The 27,208-nt window shown below is 38.1% G+C and overlaps 1 protein-coding gene across 4 annotated transcripts; it reads right to left on the bottom strand.

The window, feature by feature from the left end:
* Window positions 1-1,631: 1,631 nt before the first annotated feature.
* LOC127953859 (ubiquitin carboxyl-terminal hydrolase 15) lies at window positions 1,632-26,069 on the bottom strand. Of its 4 annotated transcripts, XM_052553199.1 has the most exons (12): window positions 25,923-26,069; window positions 25,057-25,184; window positions 21,295-21,425; window positions 18,527-18,653; window positions 14,278-14,423; window positions 12,400-12,461; window positions 8,979-9,561; window positions 8,413-8,508; window positions 8,077-8,310; window positions 2,870-3,029; window positions 2,698-2,745; window positions 1,632-2,480 (listed from the first exon to the last, which is right to left on the bottom strand). In XM_052553199.1, the coding sequence occupies exons 1-12, from the start codon at window positions 26,009-26,011 to the stop codon at window positions 1,960-1,962; spliced, it is 2,325 nt and encodes a 774-aa protein (XP_052409159.1). In that variant the 5' UTR covers window positions 26,012-26,069; the 3' UTR covers window positions 1,632-1,959. The 4 variants fall into 4 exon arrangements, with proteins under 4 accessions (XP_052409159.1, XP_052409160.1, XP_052409161.1 ...); XM_052553200.1 differs by lacking the exons at window positions 25,057-25,184; window positions 25,923-26,069 and adding an exon at window positions 18,884-18,942 and having other exon boundaries at window positions 21,295-21,377; XM_052553201.1 differs by lacking the exons at window positions 1,632-2,480; window positions 2,698-2,745; window positions 2,870-3,029; window positions 8,077-8,310; window positions 8,413-8,508 and having other exon boundaries at window positions 9,270-9,436.
* Between the last annotated feature and the right edge of the window lie 1,139 nt (window positions 26,070-27,208).

Consider the following 27,208-nt stretch of genomic DNA (forward strand, 5'->3'; position numbering starts at 1 on the left):
TTCCTGCTTCTGTTGTTACTCGATGGAATTCGACTTTCCGACAGCTGTAGTCCTTGCTTAGCTGTGACTACCAAACTTTGTGCAAGGTCTTGGATGTTAGGGGCACAGAGAGACTATGTTCACTCTAAGAGAGTGGGCTCAGATTAAAGAACTGGTCCGCATTCTGAAGCCCTTTGCTGATGCCACTGATCTCACTCAGGGAGAGAAAGTTGTAAACATAAGTGCTGTGATTCCCTGTGTTCTGTCCCTCAACCATCACTTGGAAAACCAGAAAGAAGGAACACAATACTTGGTCAACCTAATCCACAGTCTTTAAAGATCACTGCAAAGAAGATTCATAAGCATCTTTGTCAATGTAAAAATTTCTCAGCCAGAGACCAATGAAGGAATCCTGCCATTCTCTGATCCTGTTTATGTCAAAGCAGCTGTTCTTGATCCAGCCTTTGGGGTTATGTGGATCGAGCACGATGTATTGGTTGATGACAAGCTGAAGGAGCAGTTGACCATGGAGGTAAAAAGTGATGGTTTTTATACGTTAATGGTTTTGGTGATTTCTATTTCTACTCCCGTTTAACTCAACTGTTGGCCACATTATTGCACAAAATCCCTTTTTTGAATTTCAAAAAAAGAAGAGCTCAAATACTATTTCCACGGCTTTAAAGCTTTTATCGTTCATGCATTCCTTCATAAAATGTATAGGCCCTAGTCCTAGACAGAAGTCTATATCATTTTTGGGTTTATAGTTTTTTTTTTTTTGACAAACTTTGATTTATTTTTATTATTTCTTTGTTATGAAACTGTGATCTAATGTTTCTCAGTGAGAAGTTCAAATGGGAGAAAGAAGACTATATCTCTATGATCATGAATTAAATGCAGACAGTCGTATTGGCCACAGCTGCTTTACTGGTGTCTTGGTCCACTGAAGGAGATGGTGTTAAATTAGTAAAGTCTGCTGGGTCATTAGAAAAAGATCACCTGATACTTAAGGGTCATGTTTTTCTTTTCTTTTTTTGAAGCTGTGATTGTGTTTACAGTGTGCAATATAACGTGTTCATGTTTCGCGTGTAAAAAAAAAAAAGACAAAAATAAAATACTTTTAAAATTTTTCACACAATTCACTGATCTGTATACCGTTGTTTTTCACGGTGATAAAAAAGGGCTGATTCCTTCCTTGTTCTATGAAGTCCCTCCTTCATAAATACGTAACGAGTTCTGATTGTGCCAGCGGTTCCTGTGTCGTTTTGAAAACCTGGCAATCCTGATCTGAACGCACTTGGTGGAGATGTACTTCTAATCAAAGAACGCTTTTACTGACGAGATGCGCATGAAAATCGCATTTGATTTTATTGCACAGCCCTAACATCTAGTTAACAAAGCTAAACAGCGTTGCCCTTTGTATAAGTTACAGAAACTGTTAAATGCACCAACTTAAATAATAAAATACACTTAAAAAACTGTTTTAGTGACGTCATTACTGCAGTAACTAGAGGGATGTAGTCCAAACTGGTCGTTCGTTGTAGGCGAATTCTGTTAAATAAAATATTTCGCTTGGCATTGAACTATGAGCTTTAGAATTTTACAGATATTATTTATACTCTAAAGTTTAAAACATGGGATCACTAAGAATGGGACCTTTGAAGATATTATGATTTTTATTGGGTTTCTGGCCACATAACAAAATTTAATTCCCAGGGGAAGTTTATTTTATTACATCACAAAACCAAATCACAGGTGGAATTAGATTTTGTGAATTATGTTAAGTTCATCTACAAACAACATAAAAACCTACTGAAACACAAGACAAGGCTTTTCTCAAATAGACACTTCAGTGACAGAAGTTCACCTGTAGTATTAATGTAATGAACGGAAAAGATGACACTGTAACATCTAGCTGTTTCTGATTTATCATGCAGCTTAAAGCATTATGGGTAGAATCTCCCATCAGTCTCTTCGGATCCATCAACACAGTTTCACCGATGACCCAGAACCAACCCTAAACCCAGGATAGAGGGGTTGAGTGAATGTGGTCTGGACTGTGTGGATGAGGATGAGGCTCATTGTGTCAGAGACGCTGTAGAAGGACAAAGTTCCTGTACTGGGATCCACATACACTCCTGTTCTATGACTGGACACTTTAGGGAGTTCAGTCTCAATGTTATTGTGTATGAGTGAATATCTCGAGGGGGTGCAGATCAAACTCCAGGACTTAGCATTACGTCCAAACACACACTCCTTGCCCAATCCCTTCTTGCTGATGCTCTTATAGGACACTGATATAAACACATCACCACTCCACTCAATCTCCCAGTAACAGCGTCCACACACTCTCTCTCTACACAACACCTGAAACCACTGATCAAATCTGTCAGGATGATCAGGATACAGCTGCGCTTTGTCAGTGCTAGCAATCACTCGGTTCCTCTCAGACAGACAGAGGTGTTTATTTATTGTGTTCAGATCCAGAGTGAGCTGATGGGAATCTGATGGAGATAAAACAAATCAGAATAAGGTATTATTAATCTGTTTAATCTTTTCATGTCTCTCAAGTCTTCACTTTCAGTATATCATCAGTGTCTCAGTACAGCTAAACCGATATCCTGAGCATTGTCATCAATTATGAAAATTATCTTTCACTTTTACAGGAAGAACATGAACACACTCCGTGAGTTTTTCTGCTTGTTTTTTTGTGTGACTTACATTGTAGGAAGTCGTTCCTGGTCTTCGGAGCAATGTTGGTTAATTTGACTGTGGAAATCAACAGACATGAACAGTGTGATTCATGATCCTGCATCCATTACAAAGACATTTCTTATATGAAGTTCTACGTGATACGAGGTGATGAACTAATTTCTGAGATCAGACAAGTTACCTCTGTCAGAGATCTTTTTGATCTCTTCTGTGCAGAAATCCTCCAGTTTGTCTCTCAGCTGATGGACAGATTCTCTCAGGCCATCATAAGAGAAGAGAGGACTGGAAGGATTGTCATTTACTTCTGTAGATTCAGGTGGTGATGAGAGAGACTGGAAAATCTACAGAAAACAGGAATAAAATGCTCTGGAAATTAATGTAATCTTGGTTTATGGAGACAACAGGAACAAAAATTGGCTAAACTTAACACTACTGGCAAAATGTTTCTCTGAAATACTGAAGCCTGATTTGATAAATGTGGGAACATCTGCATATTTACGTAAGTGACAGCATCGACTATGTAGTGCTCATTCCTGTTATCTCAGGGTACCAAGGTTATATTAGTAATTCCCTTTTGATGCAGTTCAATCACATTGTGTTAATGGGGAACAAAATCCAATAGCACCGTGCTACATCTGCAGAATGAAAAGTCATCCTGTGAGCCAAGCCTTAGGTTGTTCAAGGTGAGGGCCCTACTGTTTGTGTGGGCTAATAAGGGCGAAACAAACCTGGAATCAGTCAAACCTAGGCCATAAGACTGAGTCCTCAGGGCAAAAATGGCTCTAACATGCCCGACCACCAGCAGGGTCAAAGATAGTTTAAGCAGACAAAACCTGTTCTGCAAGGGCAGGAACATTCAGGTTAAAAAACCTAGCAAAGGTAAGATGGCGAAGACCAGCCAGCTGCTGCACAGATATCACTAGAGCCCCTTTCACACTGCACGTTGGACCGGCAAATTGCCAGAACATTCCTGGGTCGCCTTCTGTGTGAAAGCAAACACGCCCCCGGGATTTAACCCGGGTCGGGGACCTAGTAACATTGCCGGGTCCAATCCTGGGACAAGCGCTGTGTGAACAAAAGCCAGATCTAATGGCATCGTAGTGATGATGCACGTTATCAAGTGACTCTTTTACCGCCTGTTTTGAAGGAAGATCAATATTCGCGACCAAAAAATGTGCGCAAACTGTAAGGAAGCAGAGATCAGTTAGTTCCTCACTTTCCGTGCTGACGCCGAGATCGTTCGCTCGTTTCATTGAAAGTATGACATGCCTAACGTTTTCGACTCGTGACATCAGGGCGTGACGTGTAATGTACGTGTCATTACAGGACCTTTACGAGATGTGTGTCAAAGCATGCACATATCCCAGGTAATCACTGGCAGTGTGAAAGTGCAAAATCTAGTGACCCGGGAACAATTGCCGGAACACTTTACCCGTGTATTTGCCGGAATCACAGTGTTAAAGGGGCTTCATGGAAACTCCACTGCACTAGGTTCTGGGGGAGGACCCTGGTGCAATAGGTTCTTATTCTAATTGGACATATTCCAGTCAGAACTATGGCATCAACTAGCCAGTGGGATAATCTTTGCATCTTAAGGGGCTTCACTTAAAATGCGTGGAATATGCTAGGCGCACCATTTTTTGATATTTTTCCAAAACGCTTGCGCACCGGAGGTATCCGCTATTTTTAAGCGATCATGACCTGCGCTCTCCTTGAAGTAGTAGTTTCAGCATAGGATAAATTTGCAGCCATAAAAAATGCATTGCAACTGTGTCGCTTCTATTATGAGTGCACCTGCCATGCGTCTACATTTAAAATAACAAACTTGAGCATGCAAAAGATGTTATTTGTGTGAATGACCCCTAATGCCAGTTAAGATACAAAGATTATCCCACTGGACAGTAGATCATTAAACTGCAGCCCTTTAGAGCTGCCCCTGAAGCACACAGCAGCTCCTGTATAAACGACAATATGTCACAAGTCAAAGGAAATATGGACCATTTGGGGGCATGAAGGCATTGAGTAGATTGTGATTTGGCCTCTGAAATGATGTTGATGATCCTTACGGGAAGTTGCAGAGGCTGCCCTGATGGGCTCATAAATGTACATTGCAAAAAGGCTTTACTTAATATTTTTGTCTTCAATATCTTTTGTTTTTTAGATATTTTATTTGTATTAAGCAAAATGCAATTAATCTAGTTTTTTCATCATTTCGCTTATTTAGTAAATGCATCTTGATTTGAGAATTTTTTGATATTTTGACCAGAAACAACGCAAAAATACTAAAATAAGCATTTTTTGCATTGTAGGCTTCCACGGAGCCTGACCGATCCTCAGCGTCAAAAGCTGCCAATGACATCATCAGCAGCATCCTACTCAGATAAAGCAAAAGAGACCAGACCGCTCTCTCCTGACAAGGGGTGTAGAGCCTCATCGGGTAATAGCACTGGGGAATTATCCGGAGAGGAACAAAACAGGTGAGTGTGAGGGGTGGGGCCGGTGGGGGAGATGAGACTCATGCTCTCGCAGTGAGAGCAGTCCGTCTTGTTGAGCACTGCTTCAGCGTGGGTGCAGCCCTGGCAAGTGAGACATTGTGCTCGTCCAGGGCATGCAGGGGAGCCCTTGTGGCGTGACATTTTGTAACAAACAGCCCTAAAAATTTGCTCTAATATAGGAAACTGCAAAACGCACTGCTTGAGTGAAGCATCTCTCCACTACCAGGGCTTTTCTATGGCAAATAGTAGCCTTCTTTATTTTCTTTCTTTGGAAGCCAGTGAGGAGATGATCTTCGTGCTGAAGTAAAATGATTCTGATAAATGGCATTCAACGCAGATTTGTATAGGCAGACTGCCTCGCCTGGTTTGGCTGAAATCCCATTATAGAGTCAGAATTCAGTATTTCAGAGAACCTGAGTTTCCCCGTAGCATTAAGTTAATGAAATGTGGGTAAACCATATTGAAAGAGAACTGATCAGCCCCATACTCCACCCAATAACCTGTACTAATATCTAATGTGTGCAGTTCTTGTTGACTTCTCTTTAGTAGCTCACCTCAATCTGGCTCTTTCACAGCATCAGCTACATTTTTCTCATATTCATTTCATCACACGAAGGCCACAATTTTCTGCTATGCTATATAATACCTTTGTAGTAAATAATTTCGATGGATTAACTTAAATGTTCATTTCACAAGTCAACAGATCAGTGGTAGGTTTGAGTAGATTTGCTAAGGAAAAGCTGTTCAAAGTAACTTATGATTTTTAAGAGGTAAGTGAAAGTTTCAAGGTAAGGTTTTGTTTGGTTTGAGCGAGCTGAAGCATTGCTTATATACAGCATCACTTCCTGTTTTAGGACTTCACACTCAGATTCCTCAATGTTTTACAGGCAAGTGGTTATTAAATTAAAAATCAATTTGAACAGATTAAACACAGTGTCTCTACAACAGGGATAGGCAACTCCAGTCCTAGAGGGCCACTATCCTGCAGAGTTTAACTCCAACCCTAATTAAACACACCTGAACAAGGCGAATTTTTTGATATTTTGACCAGAAACAACGCAAAAATACTAAGATAAGCATTTTTTGCATTGTAGGCTTCCACGGAGCCTGACCGATCCTCAGCGTCAAAAGCTGCCAATGACATCATCAGCAGCATCCTACTCAGATAAAGCAAAAGAGACCAGACCGCTCTCTCCTGACAAGGGGTGTAGAGCCTCATCGGGTAATAGCACTGGGGAATTATCCGGAGAGGAACAAAACAGGTGAGTGTGAGGGGTGGGGCCGGTGGGGGAGATGAGACTCATGCTCTCGCAGTGAGAGCAGTCCGTCTTGTTGAGCACTGCTTCAGCGTGGGTGCAGCCCTGGCAAGTGACACATTGTGCTCGTCCAGGGCATGCAGGGGAGCCCTTGTGGCGTGACATTTTGTAACAAACAGCCCTAAAAATTTGCTCTAATATAGGAAACTGCAAAACGCACTGCTTGAGTGAAGCATCTCTCCACTACCAGGGCTTTTCTATGGCAAATAGTAGCCTTCTTTATTTTCTTTCTTTGGAAGCCAGTGAGGAGATGATCTTCGTGCTGAAGTAAAATGATTCTGATAAATGGCATTCAACGCAGATTTGTATAGGCAGACTGCCTCGCCTGGTTTGGCTGAAATCCCATTATAGAGTCAGAATTCAGTATTTCAGAGAACCTGAGTTTCCCCGTAGCATTAAGTTAATGAAATGTGAGTAAACCATATCAAAAGAGAACTGATCAGCCCCATACTCCACCCAATAACCTGTACTAATATCTAATGTGTGCAGTTCTTGTTGACTTCTCTTTAGTAGCTCACCTCAATCTGGCTCTTTCACAGCATCAGCTACATTTTTCTCATATTCATTTCATCACACGAAGGCCACAATTTTCTGCTATGCTATATAATACCTTTGTAGTAAATCATTTCGATGGATTAACTTAAATGTTCATTTCACAAGTCAACAGATCAGTGGTAGGTTTGAGTAGATTTGCTAAGGAAAAGCTGTTCAAAGTAACTTATGATTTTTAAGAGGTAAGTGAAAGTTTCAAGGTAAGGTTTTGTTTGGTTTGAGCGAGCTGAAGCATTGCTTATATACAGCATCACTTCCTGTTTTAGGACTTCACACTCAGATTCCTCAATGTTTTACAGGCAAGTGGTTATTAAATTAAAAATCAATTTGAACAGATTAAACACAGTGTCTCTACAACAGGGATAGGCAACTCCAGTCCTAGAGGGCCACTATCCTGCAGAGTTTAACTCCAACCCTAATTAAACACACCTGAACAAGGCAATCAGTGCTTTCGGGATTACTGGATAGATACAGGCAGGTGATTTTTTATGAGGGCTGAAGCTAAACTCTGCAGGATAGTGGCCCTCCAGAACCAGAGTTGCCTATCCCTGCTCTACAACATGGTGGCAGCAACAACAATACTACAGCAGGAATCAAAGGTACGCCTTCTTTCTTTGTGTAAACATTTGGGGGGTGTTGTGCAAATTTTCCCACACAGTGACGTAGACATGTGGGGGCTTTAAAACTAAGGGTTTTAGGAGGGTTTTGGTTTTGGTCGAATCTTAACTTTTATAAAAAAATATCTCTTTGGATTTAAGACTTAAGTCTTTGCAACTGTAGGAATCTTATCTATGCACAAACAGCTTGTAACACTCCAAAGAGAAAGGAAAACTTGAAATCGAAATCGGATCATATGACCCATTTAAAAATTTGTTAAAATAAAATATAAAATAAAAGGCACTAAAAAGATGACAGAACATCTTCAATTAAAAAACTAAACAAATAAACAAAAACAAACAACAAAAAAGTCCCACCAGGATCTGGCTCAAGTCCACTCTGATCCTGTTTTTCTAGACCTGTGTTACCTGCAGGAACTGAATGTGATCCTGTGTGTGTGAAAGCTGCTCCAGCTCAGCATCTCTCCTCCTCAGATCATTGATCTCCTGCTCCAGTCGCTCCAGTCGTCCTTCAGCTCGACTCACTGCAGTCTTTTCCTGATCTCTGATCAGCCGTATCAGCTCAGAGTGGCTTCTCTCTATGGAGCGGATGAGCTCAGAGAAAATAGTCTCACTGTCCTTCACTGCGGTCTGTGCAGAGCGCTGTTAGACACACATCACAATCACACAGTGAGCTTCAGAGGGCCTAAAAGATGAGAGTCCAGACTGAGACTAAGTCAAACTTCTCTTCCTCTCCAGACTCACCTTATGAGACTCTACACACACTCTCAGCTGCTGGAGATCTTTCTCTCTCTGCTGGATTTTCTGCTGGAACATCTGCTGTGTCTCCTTAAGCTGTTTCTGAAGTACAAATTAATAACAGTAAATGTTGAATAATCATTTTTCCCATGAATCCAATAAAAGTGGGGTAGAGGGGTTTAGGAATATGGAGGGGACTGATCAGTTACCACCATCATACATAAATTAACATGAAGCATAAGGCCTGTTTAAGTATCAGAAACTATCACAGACATAGAGCTTTCACACTCAGTGTTTCTGCTGTGTAATGGAGCTGCAGCCCATGTTATAATCATCTGGATTCAGCCAGATTTACTGAAAATAGAAAATGTTTGTAATTGCATTTAACTTAATGATGTTTTTAAACAATGGATGAATACTTCATTAAAGTTTGCTTTAACAAAACACATTTAACCAATGAATGCCTCGATAAACATGTTTTCAATGATTTTTCAAAAGTTCCATGAACTATGTGAGCAACAAATAAACAAGTGTCAGCATTATTTCATCAGAGTCTAGTTTTAGGCTCATACCTGTATTTCTGTTCTCTGTGCTGCTGCTGACACAGTGTTGTGGGTTTTATGCTCATATTTCATACACAGCACACAAATGCATTGTTGGTCAGTGATACAGTACATTTCTAGCTGTTTCTCATGTTCACTGCAGATCATCTCCTGCAGTCGTCCAGTGGCTTCGGTCAAATTGTGTTTCTTTCCTTTAAAGAAACCCTCATGTTGTTCAAGGTGATTCTGACAGTAAGAGTTCAGACACAGCAGACAGGACTTGACGGCTTTGTATTTTCTTCCAGTACAGACGTCACACTGCACATCTCCAGCTCCAGCGTAACAGTCAGCAGGAAGTTCAGTCTTCTTCAGTTTCTCCACCACTTCAGCCAGCATGGTGTTTCTAGCTAAAGCAGGTCTTGGACTGAAGGTCTGTCTGCACTGAGGACAGCTGTAGACTCTCTTCTGATCCTCATGATCCCAGTGACCTGTAATACAGCTCTTACAGTAACTGTGTCCACACTGGATTGTCACTGGATCCTTCAGGAGATCCAGACACACTGCACACACAAACTCATTCCTGTCCACTGAAATTCTGGATTCTGCCTTTTTACTGTATCAAAAGAGAGAGATATACAATTAAAATCACTCAAAAATTTAAATAGTCATTTACTAACTTATGTAGTTTCAAACTCTTAAGACTTACATTCATCTTTGAAACACAAATAGATTTGGAAAAAAAAAAAATCCTCTGAAAGTCCATGTAACCTTGACAATTCAAAAAGTTCCTAAAAACATAACTGTATCATAACTGTAGCTGTAAAATCTGTATAAATCCATATGAATTGATTGGTTCAGTCCAAGACTCCTGAAGAGACACAATCAGAAAATACTTGTAGCCCCTTGTAATACTGCCGTTTTAATTACTACAGATGTTCTGAAGGACTGAAAATTGTGTCCAGATTTACAGTCCCTTCTTTTCCATACTGACAGTTGTTCTCTGTAACTTGTACCTACTGCTCTAAAAAATGTAAAATAAACAATTTGTTTGGTTTATTTTGCCTGTTTTTTATTTGTTGTTAAATCCACCTGTAGTGAAGTGGGCAAAAAAGATAACAACCTTCAGTGTCCCCTTTAGAAAAAAATAGATCTTCATGGACACAAATCTACTCCATATATACTCATAGAACTGTATAAACTTATTGAGTGCTGTTTGTAACAACGTGTGCACACCTACCTAATTAATCATTACATGAATGCATGAGAGAAAGCTACCTATGTTTGGACTGTAATCTGGAATTATGAAAATCATTAAAGACATTGTTCTAATTGTAAACTGTAGACTATGCAAATAACCCTTACACCACTGGCACTGCACAGCATCTTGTTGTCTTCGGAGCCATCAATATCGTGGTGAAAGATTATGTGTATCTTTAGTCAGATGCATTTAAATGTGACTGTGGCTTATATGCTAGCAACTCAAACTGTATACAAAAGTGTGGCCCAAATGGCCCATGTAATTAGCACATTAGGTCAGCATTAGGTCAATGCATCATGGGCTCTCAATGGGAGGTCCTATCAGGTCATCACAATGTTACACTATCATTGGCTCTCCATGGGGTGTTATTGTATTTTTTGTACCACATTTGTTACCAGGTGTAAAGGTCTGGTCTTACAGACAGTACTTTGGGTGATGATTGTTTGAAGGATGACATGTTAACATCACTGCTGAAGAACTGCTACACTGCTACCTTCAATAAATTCTTCTCCCCACAAGAACTTTGGTCAAGCTTACTTATTTTATGTATTAGAGAGATCTAGTACATTGGCAAGCCACCCGAACTACTGTTCAGCCAAATACGGCAAATTCTAACAATTTGGCGAGCCAGCCAGGAGACACTGACAAGAGTACTCACCAACTGCAATAAGTGAAAAGTTTTGGAGATTCTACAGTTTTTGTGTTGAAGATCAACAGACCACATCTGTGGACATAAGTGATTTGAATCAACTTGATCCTGTCCTAATTTCCTAAGATCCTAATTTTGTGTTTAAAACTATCAGCTTTCTAAAAGAACTTAAAGAACACTTTTTCATAAGCAGATAATTTGATGCATGTTGTGTAACCATAATAACCAGTGTAGCACTGTTTAAGAAATGTTTGGCTTAGGCCTTTCTCTTGAGTTTGTAAGAACCATTTAAGAAAGAGGTTTAGTCCATTCTCATGAGACTGTAGGAGCCATAGATGTGTAATTATAGGCTTAGTCCTGTTCTCTGGAGTTTGTAGGAATTGTTTAAGAAACAATTTAGTCCGTTCATAAAGCAATTGTAGAAGCAGAGGCTTGGTCAGTTCTCTTTTTGTTTGTAGGAATTGTGTAAAAAAATATTTTAGTCCATTTGTCCAGGGACTGTAGGAGCCATAGATAGAATTGTTAATGACGTTGCTGCAAGAAATGTGAATTCTTAACTGGGTGTTAATTCAGTAGACACTTATGTAGATTGAAATAAATGTTCTAACTTAGAAGATGATCGCATAAAGCCATGAATCTATAACTTTGTTTGCTTCTGTGAAACATGCGGAAAGGTATAATGTAAATTGTCTAAGAAACAAATTTGAAAGAAGTAATGCAGCCTTCTGAGCTTGAACTCAATTCAGACATTAAACAAGGAAAAATAGGCTGAATGTAAATGTTTTGTTATAAATGTAAGATTGAAAACTAAGCTGAGCTTTTAAATGAATGATTTGTCTGTGTTTCATGTATTTGCCATGGCTGAGTCTACACAAAACAAATGGCAAAAGTCATGCATTGAGGCCAACAACAGAAACACATGGGACAGAACCTCCAAATGTTGCCATTCACAGGTGTTGGAGAATCTGAATTCATATCGGGACAAAGGCTGGGACTGAGGAAGTGCCATGATGACATCTGCCAGAAGTACAGCATCAAGTACTCAGAGAGTGGACTATGGGCTTTGCCGGACTTGAAAAGGGCTTATGAAAAGATGCAGCGCTTAAGGACAAACACCAACAGAGGTGGCTTGTCTGTAATTTTGCTCAAACAAATTCGACTGCATCTACAGAGATGTGAAACTGACAAATTACAACATGAGAACAAAGCAGAAAAAGCAAAGGTTTAAGCACTGGCTGAACAATTACAGACTGTGAAGAAGGACAAAGAAAGACTGTTACATGACAATGTCAAATTCCTAACTTTGCTCTCCAAACGACTGGAATCAGAATCTTCAAACGGGTCATTTTTATTTTCTTTTTCAGAAAGACTCTGTCTAGTTTAATAATGTGGAACAGCATTTTTAAGTAGGCTTTCCATTTACCTATATAATACCTGGCAATCTATTTAATAAACCTTTCTGAGATTGATACCAGTTATCTAAAAAAGGAAGAAATAAAAATACTTTATAAAAAAAAAAAAAAAAACTTAATGTGTTTACTAACTTTGCTTTTGAAGAGTCACGAGGCCACATGTTGTCTTCGTTCTTCGGTTCAATGGCTAACACCTACAAACAGAGAAAAATGTAACCTGAGTGGAGTAGTCCAATGTTGACAGGTTACAGTGTTCACAATGCATGCATGAGCAGGACTGTCCCAGTGTCAAAGTGCAGCTGAAAGTTTCAATGCTACGCCTAATTTTGCCATGTGGCTCCCACTGAACTCATGCTGCTGCAATGCAATAGTAATACAGGCAAATTTCACAAGTTGTGATTTGAAAATCAATGCGTCTTCAAACATCTTGCAGGACAAATTGTGTGACAGATTCTCCTAATTACAGGTATTCTTTCTTTTCCTCCTTTACCAAACTAACAGTGTTTTGGTGACCAATCACACACATACCTGTTGAACCCATATACATCACATTCATGTAGGCTGTTTATATTACACATCACACAATTTTCTGTTAAATAAAAGGTCTGCCACCTTTAAGCATCATTAAAAAGTGTAAATAAGCTTGTCATTAAAGCTGCAGATTGTGCAGTCCCTCCAGAAAAACGCGATTATGCGATCGCGTGATTTAATGCATAATCAGCCAAGGGCCGCATATTTATGCGGAGGTCGCATTTTTTTAAATACGCCGCACTTTCACGCATAAAATCCCGATTTCAGGAAGCAAAATATGCGGAGGTAGCATGATTTCATAATCATAATAATGTTCGTTGCAAAAAAGTCACATATATCTTAGCAGAAAGTTGAAAAATGTTGCGTTTACTTCACACAAGTAAATCGCCATTATTTCCCAATAGGAACCTTATGAAGTGACGTAATTGCGCGACGTGAACATCATCTGTGAAGCCCGCGGTGAAACCAGGACGAAGGACGCAAACCATTCTCATCTGCCAACAAAAATAAGCGCAAAAGACCACGCGAAGCAGTTACCCGGTGTGTTACATGACAGTGGGGGCAAATTATTTTGACAGAGGGATGAGGATGAGGATGGCGAATGATAGGCCAGTGTTAAAGGCTACGCAGTTATTTTTCATTTTCACAGTGGACTGTTGTAGTTTCATTCAGAAGTTGATGCACCTCTACAGTTTTAAGATTGTACTTTTTTGTTACAGAATAGTACCAAAACCTTACAGTTGTAAGTATATTAGTAGTATGTAAAATAATTTACGTTGCAATAAGAGATTGCACTTTGCAATTCCTGTAAAACAGCATTTGTATATTTGTGTGTATATTTTATTTGTATTCATTTTTACAGAAGTAGTTGAATATTCCTTTTGTAAAGCTAGAGAACTTGTTTGACTCAATGTTTTGTAAGTTTGAGCCATGTGTTAATTAAGGTCTGAAATAAAACAGAATGAGAACTTAAATATTATGTGATTTAGTATGCTTGCTTATCATAGGAAGTCATAAGAAATTACTCTTTACAGTAAGGTAGTAGCCTAGTGATAACAGGGTGTTGGGGGGGGGGGGGTCACCTTTTTTTCTCTTTTTCATCAAACCGCAGTTTTTGCAAGTTCCCGCAATTTCATCGCATAAGATTGCAAAAATATCCCGCATATTCCATCGCATTTTTTAAGAAAACCTGCCGCATAATCAAGGATTTTTGCCCGCAACAATCACAAAAAAAATCCACGTTTTTCTGGAGGGACTGATTGTGTTCCAACTTTGCAGCATAATGACTTCTGTTACTAAATTGATACAGCATCAATAAAAGTAAAAAAAAGGAGATGGATGCCCCTGAAAATCAATCCAAGGGGCAAATATTGGCACTTAATGGAAAAGCTTATTTCTGACCTGATCCATTTCTGATTATTCTCAGGTTTATCAAATTAGCATATGGTTCCTGGTTGCAGTAAACACAAACGCTCTTACCTGTCCCTGATAGAGTCCAGCGTCTTGAATGGTGCTGTTCAAATTTTTCAATGGCTCCCAGGTATTGTTCATGTATTTGCCCCACAACCTTGTTTCCTTCTCATCTGGTACACTGAACAATTTCCTCATTTCGCGTTCAATAAGGCCTGCCAGGATAGATGTTTTTTAAAAGGTTATAAAAACACGATTTTAGTGGGAAATTTTTAAACCTGTGTCCTGCAGTTTTCTGGCAAAATAAAAGCTTGAGGGGTTAACTCTTGTAAGTGAGGAAAAGACTAATTCGTTGGACTAATTCATTATATAAAAAAAAAAAAAAAAGAGAAATATAATGATATGCGTTCAACAAGGTAGCCCAATAACCCAAACGACGTAACAGGCAACGCCCCTGACACTCCCGAAGAAGAAAAAAACACCAACTTATATGTTTATGTTAGGGTACTACTCAGTCAGGCGCTCGCTCACTCAGTACGCGCTGAAGGCTCGTTGCAAAATGGCCAATGTGTTTAACATACCAGAAAAAAGAAGATCCTCCAGTAACCAACAGGTCTGGTGTTTGGGTGCACTTTGGATTCCCTTTAAGCTATAATGGTGATGGCAAGAGAGTGGTGGATAAAAAAACAACGGTATGTCGCATCTGCAACATGACAGGGTACACCAGCGGGAATACAAAAAAAAAAAAAACACACCAGCGGGAATACTTGAAACATGTCAACTCATTTACGCTGACATCACCTTATTGTGTCAGTATCTGGGAAAAGACGAAAAAAATGAGAAACAAGCACGCAACAAACTATCCCTGCAGCATTTAGACACCGGTATTATAGCTTACAGGGAATCCAAAGTGCACCCACACCAGACCTGTTGGTTATTTTAGGATCTTATATTTCTGGTCTGTTAAATGCATTAGACATTTTGCAACGAGCCTTCAGCGCGTGCTGAGTGAGCGAGCGCCTTAGGGGCCGTTCACATATCGCGCCTAAAAACGCGTGGAAAACGCTAAGCGCGTCTTTCTCCTCCTTTCCAAAGCGCTCGGGCAGAAGCGCTCATGAGGCGTCTGTCTTTGCTAAGCAACAATGACGTGCTCTCTCCATGAGACGCGGAAATTTCAGCGAATGATAAATGGATTTGCAAGCTCTAAAAATCGCTTGCAGTAGCTCTGCTACTAAATTTATTTCAAAATTGCAATCCATATACAACTGTGAACAGCTGTTCCTTCATCTTGGCTGAGTTTTCAACGTTGTTACGGGAAAGGATGAAGCTGATTGGTTAGTTCTTGTCACATGACCCGCGGTGCGCTTGCAGCATTCTGAAAAGTTGAGATGTTTTTACATTTTGCTGTATCTAAAACGTACCGAACTGAACCGAACCGAACCGTGACATCAGTGTATCGTATCGAACCGAACCGTGAATTTTGTGAACCGTTACACCCCTATTTGGCAGCTAGCCAAATTTAGTTTGGAACAAAACACCTAAGTCTCTCTTGTGCAGAGATTATACACGTTTTAATTTTGGTTAGTTTTGAACAAAAACTTGCTTATTAGAACTAAATAAACACTATTAACGTGTTTTTTATAATTGGAGTAGATGGGAAGCTATGAAAATATCTATAACAAAACTGATCACTGTCGTAACCATAACACTTTATTTGTAGATTTAGCATTTGAAGATGGTCAAAAGCAAAAGAGATGTAAAAAATCTTTCAGAGCTCTTTGTACTTAAATCTGAAAAATATATTAGACATTAATATTATACATTATATATATATACATACACACACACACACACACACACACACAGATTGTTAGTAAATAGATTGTTGTAAAATCTATTTGTGGCGGTTAGTTTATTTAGTCGCTACAAATAACTCAATGTATGGGAAACACTGGACACAGCTATAAGTTAAAAGGCCATAGTGATAAAAATAATAAATAAAAGAGTTAACTCATATTACACAGCCAGCTGCTCAAAACTGCATAAGAGTGCACTGGCCACGAGCGATGACATCGTGAAGGATATTGTCGGACACACTTCATGAGGAGAGTTAATGTGCATGTTATAGCAAAGACTATACAATACCCAAGTTATGTCACTTGAATAGTTTCAAATGGGAAAAAATGCAGCACTCAATATGGCTGCTCTATCACAGAAAGCCCCGCCTTCTGGGTCAAAAACCAATCACTAATCGGTAACGTCAGCACATCACTGCAACTGCAATCCCAGTTACTATAGAAGCAGACAGCGTTCTTAGACTGTGCTTGAGACTGTGTCTGCGCACTGGTTGATCTAGCATTACAAACATGTTTATAATGGTATTTGAGGAAAATAAACATCATATGACAGTTGTTGTCACAACCGGGATACAAGAAAACACGGAGAGAGAACCAATTGCGAGGAAGTCTTCATTTAAGGGGTAATCCAAAAAGCATAAAAAGTCCAGGCAGGGGTCGATACCAAAACATCCATCTAACACATAAACACACATGAACACAGGGCAAGGGCAAGACTGATTGACGGACATGAATTCACAAGGACTCCGTCGCATACTAAGACAGACCGGGTTAAATACACAAGGAGAGGCAAACGCTAATGGGAAACTGACAGAGTGTGATGATTGGTAATTAGTGACAGCTGGGTGCAATAATTAAGCAGGGACGTGAGGAATGTAATTAATGAAGTGACAGACACCGTGGGAAAAGAGGACATCTAGTGGACACCCACGGAACACAACCCAGACACTGTGAAAGTTGTTGTCAGATTCCATGGGTGATTTCAAATATGACATTTAATCGTAAGCTTGGTGAACAGTTTTGGAGAATTTGGTGTTCCTCAATCAAAAAGATAGGAGCTGCACTTGCATGCTCGAGAGGTGTTTCAAAGATGGCTGCCGAGTGACAGGATTCATCTTAAAAGAAGAGTCCACTATTTACTATTTACCCCCTAGAGTTAAACAGTTGAGTTTTACCAATTTCTAAATTCAGCTGATTTCTGGGGGTAACACTTTTAGCTAAGCTTAGCATAGATCATTGAATCTGATTAGAACGTTAGCATCTCGCTCAAAAGTGACCAAAGAGTTTTTATATTTTTCCTATTTACCGTATTTTCGGCACACTTAAAAGCCTTTAATTTTCTCAAAAAAAGACGTTTTATAATCCGGAGCGCCTTGTATATGGACCAAGGCGCTCTGTCAAAATGTTGACATTCCCTACCAAGGCGCTCTGTCAAAATGTTGACATTCCCTTTAGCACAGCTCCATCTAGTGGATGCATAACACAAACCCAGTCAAACGTTTGACTGCAGTATCTTCTATTCTATGTGCCTGATAATCTGGGGCACCCTATATATGAAAACAGTTCTTAAATAGGCCATTCATTGAAGGTGTACCTTATAATCCGGTGCGCCTTATAGTGCGGAAAATACGGTAAAACTTGACTCTTCTGTAGTTACATCGTGTACTAAGACCAACAGAAAATGAAAAGTTGCGAATTTCTTGACCGATATGGCTAGGAACTTTACTCTCATTCCAGTGTAATAATCAAATAATTTTGCTGCCGTACCATGGGTGCCGCAGGAACAGTGATATTACGCAGCAGCAATTTTCAGGCTGCAACTCTGCGAATTGGTGCTGGTCACGTTACCTAGCTGTGGACTATTTTCAGGCACTGGGTAATATCATACCTGTTCATTCTAATGCCTAATCTGTGATCAATGATTTCTGACATGTAATGACGATTCTTGTACAACCAGGTGTTCTTAGTCTCAAAATAATTGGTGTTCATGTGTTCAATCAAGCCAGGGACTAAATGTTCAACTTCACATTGTTCCTCTTAATCTGTTATTTAACTTTTGATTAAATTCCCTATAGAAAGCGATTAAAGAACCCTCCCTTTATAATTGCTGGAGCTGTCAATCACACAGTGCAAGTTTCTAATCAATTACGCTGTCTACAGTGCACAATTAATCTTTTATTTACAACATGTTTTCAACTAGATATGATGAAAGCATTCAAGAGAGTGCTGAAAATTTAGATATCTCTGCATTAATGCGCTCAATCTGTCATCCTACAATGCTTCTCATTTATATACATTTGCCATGTGAAATCCCACAATATCCAAGTGAGCCATTTTGTCCAAAAACTTTTTCAGTAGTCTACAAGTACAGCATGCCACCCTGGAAGATGGGACATTTCTGCTCAACTATCAACTTTTAATAACCCTTAGCTAAAGGGAAAAAAATAAATAAAAACTCGTACCTATGGTGTCTGCTTTGCTGAACCTCCTGGGGACAATGTTGTCCATGTTGTTGTCTTCACATAGCATGAGTTTAGTGAGATATACTTCCACCTTATAGTGTTTCACAAACATGCCCACTTCTACCACCTGAAGACAAACAATAAAGAAGAACAGTGAAACAACAGTGAAAGACCCCACAAAAAAAATGAAATTGTGAAATGAAATGTGGGTTGAAGTCAAACAAAACAAGTCATGTATTATCAGATCACTTCTGATGGCTCTGCTTCTCATTTCTGACATTCTCGTCTTGGAACAAATCCAACTGACCCACTGAGGACAATGTAAATGGGAATGCAAAAAAAAATTATTTGTAGTACTCTGTCATTCACTGCTCCAGAAGTTTACCCAACTACGATGACTTCTGCTGTTGAGAAACCTGGAAATTAGAAAAAGGTCTATCACACAAAATCAACAAACATTGTGATTTTGTAGAAAAGTAAACAAACAGGGTGCGCTTTCTGTCATTAATTTCTCCATACACTACTTTCTGAGACATGTCACAAAAATTAACTAAAACTCAGTGAATGCTTGACACACAGACATGAAAAATGTCTATAGAAAGCTTGAAATGCCTACTTTTAAATTAAGTTAGTCATGTCAAAATATAAAGACTACAAATATTCTCTGAAAGTAATCCACATGTAACCAATAAGAGGTACATTTTTCCCTGTCTAAACTCATCGTTTCTAAATGTGATCCCGTCCATGAGTTGACATCAGCTCTCTGAATAAAAATTCAAAGTTCATCTAGGCTATTTTTTGTTTTTTTGAAGACGACGCACAGAGAGGAATAACCCGGAATTTATCTCAGAAGAACACAATGTGACGTGTGGCTTGATCCAGTGGAAAACAGGTTTAAATTTTTTTTAGGACTAGGATAGTGGACGGTGTACGCTGTGATTGAGATGCTGCATGTTAATCAATAATTTATGGCTCATAAAAAGCCTCAGCTTCATTGTCATCAGTGGGTCAGTTGCATTTGTTCCAAGATGACAATATATCCGTTGAAGACAAAATTAATAGCCCCTTATGAAATTTCAATTATTTTTCAAATAACTAATTTTTCAACAAAGCAAGGGAATTTTAACACCGTATTTCTTTTTTTTTTTTTTCATCAGGAGAACATTTTATTTCAATTTGCCTGGAATAGAATAGTTATTAAAAAAAAAAAAACGTCTGACGTCAATATTATTATTTTAATTTAACAATTTGATGTTCAATTGTCAGATTTTTATTTATTTTTTTATTCTTAAGCAACTATTAAGAATTTTGCTTTTAATTACTTGAGTAATTATTTTCAGAAGTACTTGTACTTTAACTTGGAGTACAGTTTTTGGATATTCTACCCACCTCTATCAAAAATCAGCCAATAAATATTGGCAGCTGATATATCTGTGCATCTTTAGTTTAAAATGTAGATGTCTGTCAGTGTTGAAAAATACATCAGACAAGAGCAGTGTGATGTATTATTTAACAATAGTAGGAATGTAATGGTTCACTCAACTCACAATTCGATTTACGATTTTGGTTTCACGATTCGATTCACGATTTTATTTTTTAAACAAAATTTATTATTGCTGTGACAAAATGCTGCACATTTCTTTGTGTAATTGAAATACAGCTATATCAATTGATGCAAAAACAGAATGGTTTGACTATACATAAAAATATCTACATGAAACAGCAGACGAGCAGAATGAGATGCAGATCCACTCTCTGCCAACAGGTGGCGCTTAAAGCCTTTCCTTGGTTTTCACTGTAAACAAAACAGCACTGCCCTTGTTGGGGATTTTTTATTTTATTTTTAACAACACTGCACATATGCATTTAATATGCATTATACAAAGACTAGATGAAAAGAAAAGATACAATCTAACGAGAGTTCTCCTCGTTCATGCATTCATATAAACTCTTACTACTAAATGAATAAAGATTTGTTTAGCATCTCAACCGATTTGAATCATCACAAATTTGAATAAATTTTCAACCAGCTCGCAGTTAATGGTTACATCTATAAGCAATAGCTATATTTCCATTCTCCTATTTTTATATACATTCTAGATTATTGCATAAAAAAAAAGAAAAACACTGGATGGAAACGCCAAGATGCACATAAAGTTTTAAAAATGCACATACAAACTTATGCGCACAACTGAGTAGGATACACTTTTTATAAGAAAAAATTAGCATAAACTAAGATTGAAACACTTAGCAAATAAATTCCACAATGCACATTGAAAAAGTCATGTGACTTTGCACATGAGACAGAGAAAGGATGAATTGGCTAATCAGCTGACCGATCTCGTTCATAGCATCTATATGTTGTTTTGGTCGTTCTGAAATGCCTGAGGAAAGTCTGTCATAAGTATTTCTATAATTACTGTATTTCATGACTGCGTTCCACCTCTAAAAGCAATGACCTCATTAGGTTATGTCTGCTCTCTTTGAAGTGCAAGTAATTTGTAACATATGAAAATTATTTTATTCAGTGGCTTTTCCTAGTTTTCTTGGAGATATTAAGTGCCAGTTGAACAGGAAGTTATGTTTTTTTTGTTCTCTTTGACTCGTTGGATAGTAATGGTGCTTTATTCGCAAATGTTTTATTCCATATTCCAGTTTTGCACACAAGATAAAATTCACAGCTTTGGATGGAATCATAGCTCATCAGTCAGTAATGATGTCTACAGTGGATATGGACAGCTCAGCTTCCCTTCCACAGACAGCTTTACCTTTCGAGCTATAGGCTCCTGTCCATCTTTCAGGCCGTACCAGCTCACAAGCTTCTTCCAGCCCTCTGTGGGAACCAGGTAATAGTCCAGCTCATCAATGAGGTGTTCCTTAATGTCCAACATGTCCCAATCTACAAACGGGACACACATACATAACTGATGTGCAGCAGAAGAGAAATACTTTAAACTTGTGTCATTTTAATTGGAGCAAACACGTCAATCTCATTTCCAGACATCATTAATAAAGATGACGTAATACTGTCCCTCTTGGGTAGCGTAAGGTTAGCATAAAAACAGACACACAATGTGCATAAATAGTGCTGAGAGAGCCGAAACAATTAGTTAACATTATCAACAATGTTGACAAAAATTTTTCACTTTTTGCATCTTTAACATTGTCAGAACGCACAAATATAGAAACAAAGTGCAGAATTTACAAGGTTTATTTGATTCGATTGAAAAGTAGAGCTGTCTCTGGAACAATGCATAGTCATAATATGTGACTTTAAAATATTAATTTAAAATTGCAGTATGTATATTGTTATTTCCCTATAACGTATAATGATCTGGAAGTCTCACCCATTGGCTTACTTAAAGAATATGGTGGAAATCACTTTGAAATGGTCTGGTCTATATATAAATATAATACAAAACTCTATAAAAAATATAATTTCTTCTACTTATGAAGCTAAAAATGTTGCCTTTAACCATCTTTGACTCGTTTAAATTATTAAGAGTTAAATTTCTATTATCTATCCAGTCAAGGGAAGTATTTACATGGTAAAGTACTTTAATTACAACATTGATGATGTAATTAATAATCAGCAATTATTTCCTTTTTTGAAGTAACTTACCTAACACTAATTACCTGTATGTTTGACCAGTTATAAGAAAAAAATCTGATAAATATCTCAAAATACAAGTAGCTATAAAATTGTATTTCAAAATTATATATACAATTATAAAATAAAACACAAACTATAAGGGCACATTGCAAATAACATAGACCTGTAAACAGGGAAGCACATAAGACCAAAATAAAAATGCACTATTAGAAGTTGTAGAAGTATATTGACAACTGTTAATAAACAATTACAATTTTAGATAGACAAACTGTGCTTTATAAGATTTCTTTCAAACTGAAAGCATAAATCTAAGCTATCCGTTTTCAAAGCACAATGCAAAACTGTGACATTCATCCTCAGACGCTCTTTAATCAGCATCAGTGCTAAATCAGGAATTGCGTATACTTACTTGCTGACAATCAACCAAAATATAAGTCTGCTGATTTTAAGTTTGAAAAAGATGAAAAAGCTGCTTTATTTATTTTTAGACACTTATCTAAAGTGAATTGCAATTGCGTAATACATTAAGCGATTCTTCTTATAGAGGCAAACAAATAAAGTAGTAGTAAATATTAGCATTTTATTTAAGTTTACTATAAAATACTTGTAATTCTATTTAATACTAGACCTACCTTTTATTTTTGTATAATATTATAACACATTATCATTTAGTTTATTATTTTATTTTTAAAAACTAAAATAAAGTGCAATAATATTGTAACTTATTATTATTAGTTATATTTATTGGGTTTATATATAGAGTTATATTTATACGCAGTTTGAGGACCAAACCAAATCTCCAGGTTCTCTAATGAGAACGAGCCTGAAAAATTATGTGCACCCCTGCCTATTAACATCTAACAATGCTATAAATTATATGCTGGGTATGCGTAAGAGGCTCCAGTGTGATCATTTTCCTTACCACAGTGGGAAAACTAGAATATTCTCTCATTTTTGTCCATAAAGACAGGAGTAAGACACAATAAGAAAAACTATGCATTTGTGTAATCTTTCTTGGAGAGGTGAGGTGTCCAAGTCACAACTTCTAACTACTGGGGTGCCTCAGGGCTCAGTTCTTGGACCACTTCTCCTCTGTCTATAAGGCATCATTAGGTTCTGTCATTCAGAAACATGGCTTTTCATACCACTGCTATGCTGATGACACTCAACTTACCTCTCATTACATCCTGATGATCTGACGGTAGCTATTCGCATCTCAGCTTGTCAAACAGACATTTCTTCCTGGACGATGGACCATCACCTTAAACTCAACCTTGCCAAGACAGAACTGCTTGTGTTTCCAGCAAACCCATCGTTCCATCACAATTTCACCATCAAGTTAGGCACATCAACCATAACTCCTTCAAAAACAGCTAGAAGCCTTGGAGTTATGATTGATGATCAGCTGACTTTCTCAGAGTACATTGCTAAAACTGTCCGTTCCTGCAGATTTGCTTTATTCAACATCAAGAAGATCAAGCCCTTTCTTTCGGATCATGCTGCACAACTCCTTGTTCAAGCTCTTGTTCTGTCCAGGCTGGACTATTGCAATGCTCTCTTGGCAGGTCTTCCAGCCAATTCTATCAAACCTTCACTATTAATCCAGAAAGCGGCAGCAAGATTAATTTTTAATTAGCCAAAAATAATACACGTCACACCTCTGTTTATCAATTTGCACTGGCTTCCAATAACTGCTCACATAAAATTCAAGTTATTGATGTTTGCCTACAAAACTACCACTGGCTCTGCACCCATTTACCTAAATTTGTTACTTCAGACTTATGTGCCCTCTAGAAGCTTGCGTTCTGCAAGTGAACGTCGCTTGATTGTGCCATCCCAAAGAAGCACAAAGTCACTTTTACGGACTTTTAAATTAAATGTTCCCTCCTGGTGGAATGACCTCCCCAACTCAATCCGGACAGCTGAGTCCTTAGCCATCTTCAAGAATCGGCTTAAAACACATCTCTTCCATCTTTATTTGACCCTCTAACTCTAGCACTCTCTATTCTAATTATATTCTTTAAAAAACAAAAATCTAACTAGCTTTCTAATCTTTTTGTATTCTACCGGTTTTCTTTTGATTTATTATACAATGAAAAAAGCAAGAAAAAAAGATCTCTAACACTAGCTTTTGCTATTCTTTTTCTATTCTATTTATTTTATTATATTATTTAAAAGCCCTTGCTTACATGTACTGCGTTAAGCAAACAGACACTAAGTCACTTTGGATAAAAGCTTCTGCTAAATGACTAAATGTAAATGTGCAATAAAGAAAACAAACAGGATGCACTTTCAGTCATCTCTTTCCTTGAAGTGCAGCCATAAGAATGCAACAAAACAGACTTATATTAATTATTTAAAAGAAACATTTTGTTTAGGCCCAATTATTATATTCCTATCATATGTAATTTTATTCTGTTTCTCTGAGTTTTTTCTCCTGATGTTTATGCACATGAAAAACTAAACCACTGAAAAGAAAGACATTTATTTTTAACGGGTCACATACACTGATCTACTGATTCTAATGCATTCTAGTTATTTGGTGTGTGGTTGTCTTGAAGTCAAACACAACTCATATAGTATTAGGAGGCCGTGATCAGTGGCTCCAGTGCATCATAGAGACATGTTTTAAAAATCATGAACACAAAAATGGTCTCATCTTTCTATAAAATGCTTTCTTATGACATAAAAAAAAAAGATCTCTGTTTTGAAAACATGAAATATAGTTGGATTAAAGTGTAAATGTACTATAGGTCACACCTCATATGTGCTGGATAAGGATGGTGATTTTCTTCACATCTCTATTAATGCACATTAATGAAGTAAAATGCAGACCTAAGTGCACAACTTGGTTTTGTTCTTTTAATAAAAACATACTTTTTCATGTTAAGGTTAACATTTGTAAGGGATTTCTCACCTCTGAACAGACCCGAGTTGTCCACTGGTCCAGGAAACACAATTTGGCTGCCCTTCACATTCATGTCCCAGCTGTCAAAACCCACATATTTCTTCCACTTCTTGAACCAGCTACTGTCCACCAAATACCTGCAGAAAACAACTCTAGATTAGGGCTGTCATGAAAGACTTCTCACTACACTATTATAGTGTTATAGTGGATCACTTCTTTTGTGGGGGTTTGGTTTTTGATAGGTTTCTCTCATTCTGAAAGCTCTTCATTTCAATGACACTAACGTTACAGGCTATTCAGTGTATTCATAAGTTGCAAGTGCTATCCAAATTAATGTAAATATTAGTTTTCTAATCGGGAATTGGACATGAACAGCCTCTCAAGTCGTATTTACAACTGGGAAACTACATTTAATTGTAAATTATCATCCCTGAGATTACTTGCACTCAATCTTGTGCATTCAGCCAATATATTATTATTAACTAAACAATTTGTTTCGGGAAAACACAACTTTGCTACTCTGATATGCTTCCTCAGATTTGATGGTGCACTTCAGAAGCCAGACATTTACCTGATGAAAGTCATAAATGAAGTACAAATGTGTGTGTGCCTGATGCCTGAAAACAATGAAAACAAACCCAACACCTCAACCGCATCCTGCCCCCCACTGTCCTCTGTCGAAAGCTAAAATGCGGTCACACCACGTAATTAATCTTCCTTAGTGGGAAATATAATGTATCACGTGAAGTCAGCATTGGGAGAACGCGGAAGTAGGTGCAATCCTCTTTTTCCCACGCAAGGATCACGTGTCCTCCTAGAGTTGTTATATTATGAGTGTGTGTGTGTGTGTGTGTGTGTTATCTATTTTGTCTCACCAGGTCTCTGCTTTGCGCAGCGGCGTTTTCAAGAGCGCCTCCATCTCTGTTTTCTGCGTCTCCACATCTGTCTTGCCGCCTTCTGCCATCTTCACTCACTCGCACAGACTCACTCCAACACTACCAAAGCCGCTTGAAGAGCAATGACGAAACCCCTGATACTCTGAGAAATGGCGTCATCACGCACGCCGCCGCGTGACGTCACTTTGTAGGCGGATCGACTGTTAAGCGTCACACTGTTTCACTTGACAAAATCCTTTTTATTTATTTTTTTATTTTTTATACATAGGTCATGACACGTTTTGTCCAACAAAGATAATCTTCACAAAGTAATAAATAAAAGCCTAAATAAAAGCGCCAGAACTTAAAAGCTAAATTTAGGCTATAAATGAACTCAGGCCCTGCGCCACAAGGGGGCAAAAGGGGGCAATGCCCCCTCAGATCTGACTTGTGCCCCCTGTTTCATTTTTGTATTCATGGTTAAAATTAAAATGTTCAATAATAAATAAATAATAATTTAACCTTATCCCCATGGGATTTAGAATGTTCAGTGTTGTGACTCGTGACATTACTGCCAGATTCAAACGTCTTTCGCGTTGGTTGGCGCTGAGCCAGATACGAACGAGCTCAACGCTGTCATATATCACAACTATGCAGTGTTTTCAACCTCTTAATGTTTATTTTAGATTTCATACATTTAAATACAGATAAGCACTGGTAAAACAACAGCCTACATTTGGAGTTTGTAAAATACACACTGATGTCTGTGGAAGCAAGTGCTAGTGTCGCGTTGGTTGGCGCTGAGCCAGAGACGGACGATCAGCGCTGTCATATCACAACTATGCAGTGTTTTCAACCTCATAATGTTTATTTTAGATTTCATACATTTAAATAGGCTACACATAAGCACTGGTAAAACAATAGCCTACATTTGGAGTCTGTGAAAGCAGCAAAAACGATCTATTCAAATATAATTTGCCGACGTGTGTTTTTCATATCAGATAAACACAGTGGAAGTAACGTTAGGCTAACTATAAAATTTACTCTATTGTTATAAAAAAATTTAAACGACCAAACACCCTCACTTACACATATTTGAGAATCGGAATATAGGATAGTTGATGACATGGTAAGTAAGTTTGTGAATATTTCAATTAAAAAAGGAAAAACGAAATGAAGGATAGCCTACATCTGTTATACAGTGTTATTATTGTGGCTGCGGTGTTTCACTTGACAAATATGACGCGTTGCCATGGAAACATTAAGGAGGAACGTTCTAAAATAAC

This window comes from Carassius gibelio, chromosome B3 (assembly GCF_023724105.1).
Source record: "Carassius gibelio isolate Cgi1373 ecotype wild population from Czech Republic chromosome B3, carGib1.2-hapl.c, whole genome shotgun sequence".
NCBI lineage: Eukaryota > Metazoa > Chordata > Actinopteri > Cypriniformes > Cyprinidae > Carassius > Carassius gibelio.

What these genes read in the sequence shown, in the direction of transcription:
- LOC127953859 (XM_052553199.1), bottom strand. Translation starts at nt 26,011, where the DNA reads ATGGCAGAAGGCGGCAAGACAGATGTGGAGACGCAGAAAACAGAGATG. An exon ending in CTGCGCAAAGCAGAGACCTG is followed by an intron (nt 25,185 to 25,922) that starts GTGAGACAAAAT and finishes TGTTTTCTGCAG; the next exon opens with GTATTTGGTGGACAGTAGCT. An exon ending in CACAGAGAACAGAAATACAG is followed by an intron (nt 8,509 to 8,978) that starts GTATGAGCCTAA and finishes TTTGTACTTCAG; the next exon opens with AAACAGCTTAAGGAGACACA.